The sequence below is a fragment of the Jaculus jaculus genome, chromosome 9 (genome assembly GCF_020740685.1).
Source record: "Jaculus jaculus isolate mJacJac1 chromosome 9, mJacJac1.mat.Y.cur, whole genome shotgun sequence".
In the NCBI taxonomy this organism is placed as follows: Eukaryota; Metazoa; Chordata; class Mammalia; order Rodentia; family Dipodidae; genus Jaculus; species Jaculus jaculus.
Window position 1 is genome coordinate 78614804 of NC_059110.1, and position 16030 is coordinate 78630833.

At 41.9% G+C, this 16030-nt stretch overlaps 1 protein-coding gene across 3 annotated transcripts in view; it reads left to right on the forward strand.

The window, feature by feature from the left end:
- Window positions 1-1440: 1440 nt before the first annotated feature.
- The window catches only part of Tekt1 (tektin 1), a 30852-nt gene continuing 16262 nt past the window's right edge, over window positions 1441-16030 (forward strand). For 2 of the 3 annotated variants that reach the window (XM_045158803.1, XM_045158804.1), the window contains exons 1-2: window positions 1450-1568; window positions 4680-4902. In XM_045158803.1, the coding sequence (XP_045014738.1) occupies window positions 4713-4902 (190 nt within the window). In that variant the 5' untranslated portion in view covers window positions 1450-1568; window positions 4680-4712. Of the gene's footprint in view, window positions 1569-4679; window positions 4903-16030 lie in introns of all 3 variants that reach the window. The other variant, XM_004672410.2, reaches the window with a different exon arrangement.

Sequence of the window (16030 nt, forward strand, 5' to 3'; positions counted from 1 at the left end):
AGTGTCCTCTTCTTCAAAGTCTGCTTTATTCCCCCCTGGATTAACAAATTGGCACCCTACCTGGTATCGTGGAGTATAAGAAATGCTGGAAAGAGGGTTATTGAGTTTGCAACATGGTCTTGTGTTTTGGAAATGGCCATGGGCAGTGTGAAGTGGGTTTGCTGGTTGCCTGCATAGAGACCCCAGGGGCCATGAGGATGAACTGTGGCTTGCAGTGGAGACCCAATGGAGATGCTGGGACCATGAGATGGTTGCCGAGGAGCTGCTGGCCCTGATGAAGTTTTCCAGGACTGTGAGTAGCCTAGCTGGAGGGGCAGAATTGGAATGCCAGAGACTTGTTGCTGGTTAGAATTATAAGACTTGAAGATTTGTCACTGGTTAGAGTTGCTGGACTTGAAGCTACAGAGTTTGATATTTGCCCTGGTTGTTTTAAATCTTGTATTTGTCGAATGTTTCTTTGCTATGCCCAATGCCATCTTTTGCAGTGTGAATATTTATTCTGTGCCATTATGGGTTTTTTGAGGTTATTTTTTGGTATTATGGCTCAGTTAAAAGATCTTGGACTATGGGGATGTATGAACATCATTGGGATTGATAAAAACTATGGGACTTTTAAAGTCAGACTGAATGCATTGTATTTTACATCATGTATGGATATCAGTTTATGGGGGCCAGGGTTGGAACGTGGTGGTTTGATTCAGGTGTCCCCTATAAACTTAGGTGTTGTGAATGCTAGCTCCCCACTGATGGAGATTTGGGAATTAATGCCTCCTGGAGGGAGTGTATTGTTGGGGGCGGGCTTATGGGTGTTAAAGCCAGTTTCCCCATGCCAGTGTTTGGCACACCCTCCTGTTGCTGTGGTCCACCTTATGTTGGCCAGGGGGTGATGTCCACCCTCTGCTCATGTCATCATTTTCCCCTGCCATTGTGGAGCTTCCCCTTGAGCCTGTAAGCCAAAATAAATCTCTTTTTCCCAGAAGCTGCTCTTGGTAGAAATGAACTGGTGTGAGCAGAGGAATATGGCACAGAAAGAAAAATCTTTGGGTGAACTGTTGCCCATTCAGCTGCAACTGAAAGATTACAACAAGATTTCTACCAGCAATGCGAACTGGACTGCAACGGCTGGCATTAAAGGAGTGTGCCACCACGCCCATGAATTTAAAAAGAAAAAAAGCAGGTATGCATTGTATGATAAAAGTTCAACATAGTATGTGTACTAGAAACATAGTCATTTATGCTTTCCAGTTATACAGCTTTTTTTTTAAGCAGAGGTTTCTCTTTCTTTTTACATCTTACATGCGTGTGCATGGGCACATCACGGTCTCTTGCTACTGCAAACACCCTCCAGACGCACATTCCACTTTGCTTAGGACCCGGTCCCCCCGCAGGAGCGTCTCAGGGTCTCCCTTCAACGCAGCGGCCTTCGCGTCTGCGCAGTCTCCCCGCTCCCGCTGCCCCGGAGACGCGTGCCCTGGTTGCCACGGAGACCGGCTATTTCCTGGACTGCTTTGGGAGTCCGTCCAGAGCAGCGGTCGGAGAAAGGGGGCGGCGTTCTTTGAGGCGCTGAGGTGAGTGCGCCCCACCCCGTCTTCGGCGGTGCGCCTTTGGGTCACCCTAGCTTAGGTCACCCTCTCTGAGGGTGCTCACGCCCACCGAGGACACTTGGCTAGCTACTGAGTGGTCCCCACGCCCATCGAACTTGGGAGAGGCCACCGGAGGACCGGACTGGGACGAAATGAGGAGGCCGCTCAAGGTCGATTCCAGAGCCCCCAGGGCGGGCGCCCGGATTTCAGGGAAGCCGCTCGTCTTCCGTCCTGACAGCGGAAGGCAGTTCTCTGGGCCCATCAGAGCTGTGTGTCATATCTGAGGTTTTCCGTGTTCGCCAGAGCCTGCCAGACGCCTTCTCTCCTCTTCTTCTTCCCTTCCGCTGTCCTGGAAAGGAAGTTTACATTCTCTTATCTCTCGAATAGGCTCAAGGCCCAGATGGCAGTTTGCAGAATCACATTTACTCATTTTTCAGAGAGCGTGTCAGGGTTCATCTATCTGTTCTGCAGACCAATTCTGTATGATCATAATATGACCAATCCAGTGAGTCATAAAAATACACACGTGTTCACCCAAAGACATGTAGGAGAATATTCATAGCATTCTTGTTATACCCTAGTGTGGGAACAGCCCAAATATCTGTAAGCAGTAGAAAAAGATGAATTTTGGTGTATTCACTGTGGCACAAACTGCAGTACTGAGAATGAACAAGCTGCAACTGTGTGAACGGTACAGACAACGTTATGAACTTAATGTTGAGTAAACAGCATCAGGAACAAAGGAATACAACAGCACATGATTCCATTTATATTAACTTCAAAAATAAATGAACTAATTTGTACCATTAAATGTTGGCTTAGTCACCACCCTGTGGGACTGGGAGAGGTAACTAGGAGCTAGAAAGAGGCTTGAGATATTGCTTATAACTGATTTCTTAATTTTTTTTTTTTTCATTGAGGTAGGGTCTCACTGTATCCCAGGATGACCTGGAATTCACTATGTAGTCTCAGGGTGATTTCTTTTTCTTTTAAAAAATATCTCCTAGCTACAGATGATTGGGCTTCTGTGTGAGAATGAAAATACTTAGTAGCAGAGGCCAGTAAGGTAAAAAGGAGACATAAAGGGTAGAGAAAGGAAGGGAGGAGGATACTTAATAGGTTGATGTTGTATATATGTAATTACAATGATTGTAATGGGGAGGTAATATGATGGAGAATGGAATTTCAAATGGGAAAGTGTGGGGGTGGGGAGGGAGGGAATTACCATGGGATATATTTTATAATCATGGAAAATGTTAATAAAAATTAAAAAAAATCTTATTTTATTTTTCTCAAACTTAAAAAATTTTTTCCATGATTATAAAAAATATCCCATGGTAATACCCTCCCTCCCCCCCTTTCCCCTTTGAAATTCCATTCTCCATTATATCCCCTCCCCATCTCAATAAGTCTTTCTTTTATTTTGATGTCGTGATCTTTCCCTCCTCTTATGATGGTCTTGTGTAGGTAGTGTCAGGCACTATGAGGTCATGGATATCCAGGCCATTTTATGTCTGAAGGGAGCACATTGTAAGGAGTCCAACCTTTCCTTTGGCTCTTACATTCTTTCCGCCACCTCTTCTGCTAGACCCTGAGCCTTGGAAGGTGTGATTGAGATGTTACTCGGTACTCTAGTCACTTCTTTCCAGAACCATGATACCTTCTGAGTCGTCCCGAGATCACTGCCATCTGAAAAGAGAAGATTCTCTACCTAGAGTGAGAGTAGCATTAATATAAGGGTATGAATATTAAGAGAAGTGCTTACTGGGCAGTTTGATAAGCATAGTATATACACTTATCCAGACGTCAACAGATATTACACCCCTAGGGATGATGACTACCCCTGTTTTAAGTTTTCAGTATCAGGGATGTATTCCTTCCCTTGGAGTGGGCCTCCAGTCCAATTAGAGGGCAGTTGGTTTCCACCATGATAGACATGCCACTATTGCACCCGTTGGCTCATTTGGCCTGGCTGGCCAATTATAAGACTTGCAGTGTCCACTGTTAAGGATCTTCACTGGTGATATCTCTTTCTCCCATTGAACTGCATGTAGAATGGCTTCTTCCAGCTTTCTCTCAGCTGGTCTACATGGAGGAGGTTATCAGCTCAGTTCCAGCAGGATTTCTCAGTGGCTTTGTAGCCCAAGTTTGTGGAGTCTTCAGCAATAGGGTCTTACCATCAATTCTTGGTGGGAAACCAAGAGCCTCAGCAGTGGCCTATAATGTTTTGGGGGCATCAGGGACCTCCCTGGCCAACAACTCACTGGAAGGTATCCCATCCCTGGCACTGAAAATTTTCTGGCAATTTTATGGCTCCTGAGTGTTCAATTGTCCAAAATCAGAGAATTCCATATGATTTATTTATATCCTTTTAGATTTTGATTAGCCCTCCCTCCACCTTTCCTTTACTCAATCTCCTCCCCTGACCTCACTTTGGGTCTTTTTACCCCAGTTAATCTATTCTTCTACTTACATATATACAATACCAACCTATTAAGTACCCTCCTCCCTTCCTTTCTCTTCCCTTTGTATCTCTTTTTTTTAGCTTACTGGCCTCTGCTACTGAGTTTTTTCTTCTCACACAGAAGCCCAATCATCTGTAACTAGGATCCACATATGAGAGAGAACATGTGGTGCTTGGTTTTCTGGGCCTGGGTTACCTCACTTAGTATAAACCTTTCCAGTTCCATCCATTTTTCTGCAAATTTCATAACTTCATTTTTCTTTACCACTGAGTAGAACTCCATTGTGTAAATGTGCCATATCTTCATTATCCACTCATCAGTTGAGGGACATCTAGGCTGGTTCCATTTCCCAGCTATTATAAATTGAGTAGTAATAAACATGGTTGAGCACGTACTTTTAAGGAAATGAGATGAGTCCTTAGGATATATGCCTAGGAATGCAATAGCTTGGTCACATGGTAGATCAATCTTTAGCTGTTTTAGGTCAGGGTGATTTCTTGATATGGGTGCTGGCTACAGAGATGTGTCTATGTTCAGATTATGACTTATACATTTTTCAATATGAATGTCACTTTAATGGTGGTGATAATGATGATAATCAGACCAATTGCTTTCATTTAATTCACCTAAGGTCTGAATTTGATTAGGACTTTGAAAACCTCAAATGGCCAAGCTACTGCAACCTCCACCCAAGTTCCTGCCAGCAGAGTGGTATGTTGCTAACAAGAACCAGTACCACAGGGCAGAGGCCCAAAGATCACGATCTGAACGCTTAGTGGCAGAAAGCCAGAGGCTTGTGGATGAAATTGATAAGACCACAAAGAAATCTCAAAGCGATGTGAACAAGAAACTCGGTAAGACAATGAGCTTGGTGTACTTGTGACCATGTCTGTGTGAAGCTTTTGAAGGTTAGCTAGTGTCATGTTTGGTGTAGCAATATATCATTTTTAAAAAAATATTTAAAAAATCTATTTATTAGAGAGACAGAGAGGGAGAGAGGAGAGAGAAAGAGAGAAAGAGAGAGAGAGAATAGGTGTGTCAGGGCCTATTACACTGCAAATGAACTCTAGGCACATGTACCACTTTGTGCATATGGCTTTATGTGGGTCCTGGGGAATTGAACCTAGGTCCTTTGGCTTTGAAGGCAAGTGTCTTAACCGGTAAACAATCTCTACAGCCCAGAAATGGGTTGTTCTTTAAGTAACTATAGAGAGCATGTTAATTCCACAGGCTCCATGTTTAAGTTCAGTGCTGTAAGACCAACACATAGTCAGTCTGAGTTTCAGGCATCCATCATCATTCACTGACTTGCTTCACATTTATTGACAGCATCTATGGATAATACAGTGGGACTACAGGGAACAAGCAGAGCCTGTGGCTTTTATGGCTCTTGCCTTGAAAAGGAGAAAGGAAAGATATAAAAATCACCAATTAGGATATAATCAGCTAGGTGCTAGATGAGTAGAACTTAGGGCTGAGGTGGGCACTGGAGAATTGGGAGTTTTCCTAGAGAAACATCTGAGGTGTGGGTTAGAAGAAAAGCAATCTTCTCTTAAACAATTTAAAAACATTAAATATGGGGGTGTGGTGGCACACACCTTTAATCCCAGCACTCAGGAGGCAGAAGTAGGAGGATCTCTGTGAGTTCGAGGCCACCCTGAGACTACCTAGTGAATTCCAGGTTAGCCTGGGCTAGGGTGAGACCCTACCTTGAAAAACCAAAAAAGTTAAGCAAAAAGTTTTTGGGTATGGTGGCGCATGCCATTAGACCCAGTACTCAGGAGGCAGAGGTAGGAGGATTGCTGTTCTAGCCAGCCTGGGACTACAGAGCGAGTTCCAGGTCATCCTGGGCTAGAGTGAGACCCTACTTTGAAAAATAACAAACAAGGGGGACTTCCGGTTAAGATGGCGGCATAGGTACCATGCCAAAGCAGCCTAAAGGGGAAAAAGACCAAAAAAACTCAGCAAAATACACACTTTTACTGAAAAGTGAGGTGTATAGGAAATTGAAGCGGCAGCGGAGAAGTAGAAGAGTTCCAGAGCATCCAGAGCCTGCACAGGCGGGAAAAGCGGCTCCAGCAGCTCGGCCAACTGCCACGGCTGTGGCGCACCAGAAAGCCACCAGGCTTGGCTCCAGCCACAGGAAAAGCCAGGTGCGGGAGCTTTCCCTCACACCGACGCTCTCCGCAACTCAGGAAACATGAGGGAAGAGCGGCAGCAAGCAACGGAGGAGCAGACCGCGAGGTAGAAGAACGCTTGGAGCAGCGAGAGAACCAGAGCAGCTGCGGCTCCCTCCCTCCCCCACCGCCTGAGCCCAGCTCTGGCAAACAGAGCAGCGGCCCGGGACCCCCACGCCAACTTGGGCTGACAGCGGGACCCAAGCAGGAGCAGAGTTCGGCAGCAACATCAGCGGCTCCAGCACCGGTAACAGCGGCCCCAGCAGCAGCAGACCCAAGAGTGGCAGCAGCGGTAGACTCGGCAGCAGCAGCTTCAGGGGGAGCAGCGGCAGTGGACACAACAGCAGCAGCTTCAGCAGCAGTGGTGGCTCCAGCAGTGGCAGCTACAGCAGCAGCAGAGGCAGCAGCAGCAGTGGGTCCAGCAGCAACACCTTCAGCAGCAGTGGCTACAGACCCAGCAGGGGCAGCTTGAGCAGCAGCAGTTCCAGCAGCAGGGGTGCTGATCTGCAGGGCCACACTTGCCAGGCTCGGTTTGCCCCACAGGAAAAGCAAGTGCCCAGCTCCAGAAATCAGAACAGCAGCCCAAAGACCCAGGCAGCAACTTGACTGGGACCAAAATCATCCAAGGTAACTGGGATTGCACCAGGGAAGGGTCTCACTTGGTCACAAGCTGACTTGGATCCCTCAACAGACCAGAAATCTTAACCTCTTTGTTGATAGAGGATCTGGTCGTTATAATAACTACTCTTGCATACATACTCGGGGCTATTTTTGATTGAATGTGTACAGTGTTTAGTTAAATTTTAGAATCTACCTGTATTTTATTCCACTCAGCCTGCTTGAATACTCCTATAGCAGGGAAACCCAACCCCTAAGAACATCTTTGTAGATACTCTGAGAGTCTTAAGAGCCACACCTAACACCTTAAGGTCCTACCCTGAAAATATATTACATCAAATCAATTGATACAGCTAAGAATACCCAGCTAGCTAGAAAATCTAAGCATTAACTTAATCCAAGATGCAAAAATATATACATTATAACACAAGAAACACTAAAAAGCAAGACGATATAAATCCACCTAAAAGTATTAATGCATCAGAAATGTCCTCCTGTGAGAAAGAGTTCGAGGAAATGCCTGAGAAAGAGTTAAAAAGAATGATTATAAATATATTCAAAGAGGTCAAAGAACACATCAAAACAATCAAAGAAGAAATCAAAGAGGAAATCAAAGGAATCAAAGAAGATGCAGGACACCAATTTAATGAAATAAAGAAGGCAATACAAGACATAAATAAGGAAATAGAAATAATGAAGAAAAACCAGTCAGATTTACTAGCAATGAAGAACACAGTTAATGAAATAAAAAACTCTGTAGAAAATCTCACCAGTAGGATGGATGAGGGAGAGGACAGAATATCTAAGATAGAAAACCAGGTGGCAGACCTAATGCAGTCCAACAAAGAAAAGGACAAACTTATAGAAAAGTATGGGTGGGAACTTCAAGATATTCGGGACACTATGAAAAGATCCAATATAAGAATTCAGGGCATAGTAGAAGGAGAAGAACTCCACTCCAGAGGCATAGTAGGCGTCTTCAACAAAATCATAGAAGAAAATTTCCCCCAAATTGGGAAAGAGGTGCCAATGCAGATACAGGAAGCCTTTAGAACCCCAGCCAGACAAAATCCAGAAAGAACCTCTCCTCACCATATTATAATCAAACTTCCAAACACACACACCAAAGAAAAAATATTGAAAGCAGTTAGAGAGAAAAATCAAGTTACCTACAAAAGCAAGCCCATCAGGATTACAGCAGATTATTCAACACAAACTTTTAAAGCCAGAAGGGCTTGGAGTGATATATTCCAAGTTCTGAAAGATAACAACTGTCAACCAAGGTTACTTTATCCTGCAAAGTTATCCATTCAAATAGATAGAGAAATAAAGACATTCCATGACAAAAGCAGGTTAAAGGAGTATTTGAAGACAAAACCAGCTCTACAGAAAATACTTGATAGAATCCTCCATGCTGAAGAAAAGAAAAAGCACACATATAAGGAACCTAGAAAAAACAAGCAATACTAAAATAGTAGTTAACAGAAGAGAGCGCAGGTAGAACCAGAAACACACACACACATAAAAAAATGGCAAATATAAATACACAACTTTCAATAATATCTCTTAATATCAACGCCCTCAATGCCCCAACGAGAAGACATAGATTTGCAGACTGGGTTAAAAAGCAGGATCCTACAATTTGTTGTCTCCAAGAAACTCACCTTTCTACAAAGGATAGACATTATCTTAGGGTGAAAGGTTGGAAGACGGTGTTTCAAGCAAATGGGCCTAGAAAACAAGCAGGGGTTGCTATCCTAATATCAGACAGGATAGACTTTAGTCCGACGTTAGTCAAGAAAGATAAGGAAGGTCACTTTATATTGATTAAGGGCACACTCCAACAGGAGGACATTACAATCCTAAACATATATGCACCTAACATGGGGACTCCCAAATTCGTCAAACAAACACTATTAGAACTAAGGTCACAGATAACACCAAACACAGTGGTGGTGGGTGACTTTAACACCCCACTCTCATCAATTGACAGGTGATCCCGGGAAAGAATAAACAGAGAGGCATCTGGACTAAATGAGGTCATAGAAGGAATGGACTTAACAGATATATACAGGACATTTCATCCAAAGGCTGCAGAATATACATTCTTTTCAGCAGCACATGGAACATTCTCTAACATAGACCATATATTAGGACACAAAGCAAATCTTAACAAATTCAGGAAAATAATTGAAATAATTCCTTGCATTCTATCTGACCACAATGGAATTAAACTACAAATGAGTAGCAAGAAAGGCTATAGAGCATACACAAAATCATGGAAACTAAACAATACACTACTAAATGATGAATGGGTCAATGAAGAAATCAAAAAGAAAATCAAAAAATTTATAGAGTCAAATGATAATGAGAATACAACATACCAAAATCTCTGGGACACAATGAAGGCAGTTCTAAGAGGTAAATTTATAGCCTTGAGTGCCTATATTAAGAAATTAGAAAGGTCGCAAGTAAACGACCTAATGGTTCGCCTTAAAGCCTTGGAGAAAGAAGAACAAGGCAAACCAAAAATCAGTAGACGGGAAGAAATAATAAAGATTAGGGCAGAAATTAATTAAATAGAAACAAAAAGAACAATCCAAAGAATTAATGAAACAAAGAGTTGGTTCTTTGAATGGATAAACAAGATTGATAAACCCTTAGCAAATCTGACCAAAAAAAAGAGAGAAGAGACACAAATTAATAAAATCAGAGATGAACAAGGTAACATCACAACAGATTCCAGAGAAATTCAAAAAATCATAGGGACATACTATAAAAACATATACTCCACAAAGTATGAAAATCTGAAAGAAATGGATGATTTCCTTGATCTATATGACCTACCTAAATTAAATCAAAATGAGATTAATCACTTAAATAGACCTATAACAAACATGGAGATCCGATCAGTTATCAATAATCTCCCAACTAAAAAAAGCCCAGGCCTGGATGGATTCACTGCTGAATTTTACCAGACTTTTAAGGAAGAGCTAACACCATTGCTTCTTAAGCTTTTCCAGGAAATAGAAAAAGAAGGAATTCTACCAAACTCCTTCTATGAGGCCAGCATCACCCTGATACCAAAACCAGGCAAAGATAGAACAAAAAAGAAAATTACAGACCAATCTCCCTCATGAACATAGATGCAAAAATTCTCAACAAAATATTGGCAAACAGAATACAAGAGTATATCAAAAAGATCATTCACCCTGACCAAGTAGGCTCTATCCCAAAGATGCAGGGATGGTTCAACATATGCAAATCTATAAATGTAATACATTACATAAACGGGTTGAAGGACAAAAATCACATGATCATCTCATTAGACGCAGGGAAAGCATTTGACAAAATCCAACATCCCTTCATGATAAAAGTCCTACAGAGACTGGGAATAGAAGGAACATATCTCAATATAATAAAGGCTATTTATGACAAGCCTACAGCCAACATATTACTAAATGGGGAAAAACTGGAAGCTTTCCCACTAAAATCAGGAACAAGACAAGGGTGTCCACTGTCCCCACTTTTATTTAATATAGTTTTGGAAGTCTTAGCCATAGCAATAAGGCAAGAGACACACATAAAAGGGATACAAATTGGAAAGGAAGAAATCAAGTTATCATTATTTGCAGATGACATGATTCTATACATAAAGGACCCTAAAGACTCTACTAGCAAACTGTTAGAGGTGATCAAAACCTACAGCCATGTAGGAGGATACAAAATAAATACACAGAAATCAGTAGCCTTCATATATGGTAACAACAAACACACAGAGGATGAAATCAGAGAATCACTCCCATTCACAGTTGCATTAAAAAAATAAAGTACGTTGGAATAAACCTAACCAAGGAAGTAAAGAATCTTTACAATGAGAACTTTAAAACACTCAAGAAAGAAATTGCAGAAGACAGTAGAAAGTGGAGAAACATCCCTTGTTCCTGGATTGGAAGAATCAATATTGTGAAAATGGCAATCTTACCTAAAGCAATCTACACATTTAATGCAATCCCTATCAAAATTCCAAAGGGTTTCTTCATGGAAATAGAAAAAACAATCCAAAAATTCATTTGGAATCACAAAAAACCTCGAATATCTAAAATAATACTGAGCAACAAAAAAGAGGCTGGTGGTATCACCATACCTGATTTTAACCTATACTACAGAGCCATAGTAACAAAAACAGCATCGTACTGGCACAAAAACAGACATGTAGATCAGTGGAACAGAATAGAGGACCCAGATGTAAGCCCAAGTAACTATAGCCACCTGATATTCGATAAAAATGCCAAAAATACTCATTGGAGAAGAGACAGCCTCTTCAGCAAATGGTGTTTTGAAAACTGGATATATATCTGCAGAAGGATGAAAATAGATTCTTCTCTCTCACCATGCACAAGAATTAAGTCCAATGGATTAAAGACCTTAACATTAGACCTGAAACTCTGAAACTGCTAAAGGAAAAAGTAGGGGAAACCCTTCAACATATTGGTCTTGGCAAAGACTTTCTGAATACAACCCCAATTGCTCAGGCAATAAAACCACAGATTAACCACTGGGACCTAATGAAATTACAAAGATTTTGCACCGCAAAGGACACAGTGAAAAAAGCAAAGAGGCAACCTACAGAATGGGAAAAAATCTTCTCCAGCTATATATCTGATAAAGGATTAATATATAGGATATACAAAGAACTTAAAAAGTTAAATAATAAGGAATCAAACAAGCCAATCAAAAAATGGGCTATGGAGCTAAATAGAGCATTCTCAGAGGAAGAAATAAGAATGGCATATAAGCATCTAAAAAAATGTTCTATGTCACTAGTCATCAGGGAAATGCAGATTAAAACTACATTGAGATTCCATCTCACTCCTGTCAGATTGGCCACCATCATGAAAACAAATGATCATAAATGTTGGCGGGGAGGTGGAAAAAAAGGAACCCTTCTACACTGCTGGTGGGAATGCAATCTGGTCCAGCCATTGTGGAAAACAGTGTGGAGGTTCCTAAAACAGCTAGAGATTGATCTACCATATGACCCAGCTATAGCACTCCTAGGCATATATCCAAAGGACTCATCTCATTTCCTTAGAAGTACGTGCTCAACCATGTTTATTGCTGCTCAATTTATAATAGCTGAGAAATGGAACCAGCCTAGATGTCCCTCAACAGATGAGAGGATAATGAAGATGTGGCACATTTATACAATGGAGTTCTACTCAGCGGTAAAGAAAAATGAAGTTATGAAATTTGCAGAAAAATGGATGGACCTGGAAAGTATTATACTAAATGGGGTAACCCAGACCCAGAAAGCCAAGCGCCACATGTTCTCTCTCATATGTGGATCCTAGCTACAGATGACTGGGCTTCTGCGTGAGAATGAAAATACTTAGTAGCAGAGGCCAGTAAGTTAAAAAGGAGACATATAGGGTAGAGAAAGGAAGGGAGGAGGATCCTTAATAGGTTGATATTGTATATATGTAAGTACAATGATTGTAATGGGGAGGTAATATGATGGAGAATGGAATTTCAAATGGGAAAGTGTGTGGGGGGGAGGGAGGGAATTACCATGGGATATATTTTATAATCATGGAAAATGTTAATAAAAATTAAAAAAAAAAAAGAAAAATAACAAACAAAAAGAAATTGCTGGGAACTCAGGAGCCTGAGGTAGGAGGATTGCTATGCGTTCAAGGCCAGGCTGGGGCTAGAGTGAGTTCCAGGTCAGCCTGAGCTAGTGTGAAACCCTACCTTGACAAAACAAGAACAACAAAATTCTGTTAAACATCTTAAAAATCAGTAAGAAAGATGAAAAATCAACATAAATTGAAACAGACACTAAGCAGTAATCAGCCAAAAGCCACATACTCAAACATTTGTAACACCAGGGTTGTATGTAACACACCAGGGAGTGGTAGGGACCGGCTTCCAAAAGCCGAATCTTAACATCATTACCTCATTGAGCAATTTAAAAAATTAACCACTTTTAATGGCATTTAAAAATAACAAGAGGGGCTTGGAGAAATATGACCTGGTGGTTAAAGACACTTGCTTGCAAAGCCCGACAGCCTGGGTCCAATTCCCCAGTACCTACATAAAGCCAGATGCACAAAGTGGTGCATGTGTCTAGAGTTCGTTTGCAGTGTCAGGAGGCCCTGGTGTACCCATACCCTCTCTTTCTTTCTGTCGGTCTGTCTCTGTCTGTACCTGTCCAGTAAATAAATAAGAAATATATATATTTTTAATGTATTTGAGAGCGACAGACACAGAGAGAAAGACAGATAGAGGGAGAGAGAGAGAATGGGCGCGCCAGGGCCTCCAGCCTCTGCAAACGAACTCCAGACGCGTGCGCCCCCTTGTGCATCTGGATAACGTGGGACCTGGGGAACCGAGCCTCGAACTGGGGTCCTGAGGCTTCACAGGACAGCACTTAACCGCTAAGCCATCTCTCCAGCCCTCTCCAGCCCTTAAAAATATTCCTCATTTGGGCCAGCCCTCTCCAGCCCTTAAAAATATTTCTCATTTGGGCCAGCCCTCTCCAGCCCTTAAAAATATTTCTTATTTGGGCCAGCCCTCTCCAGCTCTTAAAAATATTTCTCATTTGGGCTGGAGAGATGGCTTAGCGGTTAAGTGCTGGCCTGTGAAGCCTCAGGATCCCGGTTCGAGGCTCGGTTCCCCAGGTCCCACGTTAGCCAGATGCACAAGGGGGCGCACGCATCTGGAGTTCGTTTGCAGAGGCTGGAGGCCCTGGCACGCCCATTCTCTCTCTCTCCCTCTATCTGTCTTTCTTTGTCTGTCGCTCTCAAATAAATAAATAAATAATTTAAAAAAAAAGAAATATTTTTAAAAAATCAAGAGGCTGGAGGTGCAGCTCAGTGGTTGAGCATGTGCTTTGCAAGGCCCTGGGTCCCACCCCCAGCACTACCAAAAACAAATCCTATCAACTGCCTAGGACCAAACAAGAGATGTGCATGAGTTCTACACTGAAAACTACAAGGCATTATTACAAGAAGCTAAAGAGGTTATAAATACAGGGTATATACATGAATGGACTGAAAGAGTGAGTATTTTTATTTATTTATTTATTTTTGAGGTATGGTCTTGCTCTAGTCCAGGCTCATCTGGAATTCACTCTGTATTCTCAGGGTGGCCTCAAACTCATGGTGATCCTACCTCAGCCTTCCAGATGCTGGGATTAAAGGCATGCACCACTATGACTGGCTTATGAATTAGTATTTTAAAGACCTCACTATGTAGTCTCAGGATGGCCTCCAACTCACAGCAATCCTCCTGCTTCTGTCTCCTGAGTGCTGGAATTAAAGGTGTGTCCCACCGCGCCTGGCCAATCTCATCTTTTCTTAAAAGTAAGTTGTTTTATGGAAGAGGAAAATTGACAACTATGTAACTAGTACATTATGAATCTAAGATTCAAATGCTGAGTTGCTTGTTTGGAATTCATTATACATTGTATCATTCTGCTTCTAATCAGCTAATGTTTTACTTATAATGCTTGATAAGTTTATTTTTAGCCAGGTGTGGTGGCATACATCTATCATCCCAGCACTCAGGACGCTAAGGTGGTAGGATTGAAAGTTTGAAGCCAACCTGAACTGCATAGTGAGACCCTGTCTAAAAATTTGTTTTTGTTTACTATAGAAAGAAAGTTATGGGTGGGGAGATGGCTGAGTAGTTAAAGGTGCTTGCAGAGCCTGATGGCCTGGGTTCAATTTCCCAGTACTCACATACAGCTAGATGCACAATGTGGTGCCAGCAGTTCGTTTGTAGCAGCAAGAGGCCTTGATGTACCCATTCTCATTCTTTCTCTCTCTTCCCTTGCAAATAAAGAAAAAATATTAAAAAAAAATAAAATGAAGCAAAAATGCAATTATAATTAAAAAAAATTTATATAAGAAATTTATATAGCATAATACTATAGGGTTCAGGTATAAAGAAATTATCTATCTATCTATCTATACACACGTGCACACACACGCACACACACACCCACACGAGTAAACAGTGCTGTTCTTTGACAAAATGTTGATACTCCTATATTGGGCATTGGAAGGATAAGAAGCTTGGTGTCTGAGTTGGTTTCAGCAAATCAGAGCTGTGCATGGTGGCTCCTCTGTAATCCCAGCACTCAGCAGGTTGAAGTAGGAGGATTCCATCATGCGTTCAAGGCTAACCTGGGCTACAGAGTGAGTTCCAGGTCAGCCTGAGATAGTGTGAGACCCTGCTTCAAAAACAACAGGGCCTGGAGGAATGGTTTAGTGGTTAAGGTGCTTACCTGCAAAGCCAAAGAACCCAGGTTCGATTCCCCAGGATCCACGTAATCCAGATGCAGAAGGTGGTGCATGTGTCTGGAGTTCATTTGCAGTGGCAGGAGGCTCTGGTGCACCACTCTATCTATCTCAAATAAATTTATAAAAAAACAACAACAGCAACAACAGTAACAGAAAAGCAAAGGCTCTGGGGGTGTGTGGTAGTGAATTTGCCTACAATGCTGAAGGCCTTGGGTTCAATCCACAGTACTGAAAAAAAAATACAAAAGTAAATCTTTATTTAGTTATTTTTGAGATAGGGTCTCACTGTCATGGAATTCACTATGTAGTTTAAGCCTGGCTTTGAACTCAAGATTATCCTCCTACTTCAGCCTCCTGAGTGCTAGGATTAAAGGCCTGTGCCACCACTCCTGGCCAATTTTTTTTTTTTTTCCTAAGGTAGGGTCTAGCTCAGGCTGACCTATAATTCACTATGTAGTCTCAGGGTAGCCTCAAATTCACAGTGATCCTCCTACATCTGTCTCCCAAGTGCTGGGATTAAAGGTATGTGGCACCATGCCTGGCTTCTTTTCTTTTTTTAAAAATTTAAAAAAATTTATTTGCAAGCAGAGAGAGAGAAAGAGACAGAGAGGATGGATGTGTCAGGGCCTTTAGCCACTGCAAACAAACTCTGGATGCATGGTCCACTTTGTGCATCTGGCTTTTACTGGGGAAGTGAACCAGGGTCATTAGGCTTTGCAGGCAAGAACATTAACTGCTAAGCCATTTCTCCAGCCCACCTGGCCAAATCTTTATCTTTCATCATGGAAAATCAACAGATAGCATTGAATTATGATAAACAAATAGTGACATAAGTAAATACCAGAAGAAATAATGTATAAAGTGTTGCTCTAAGAAGT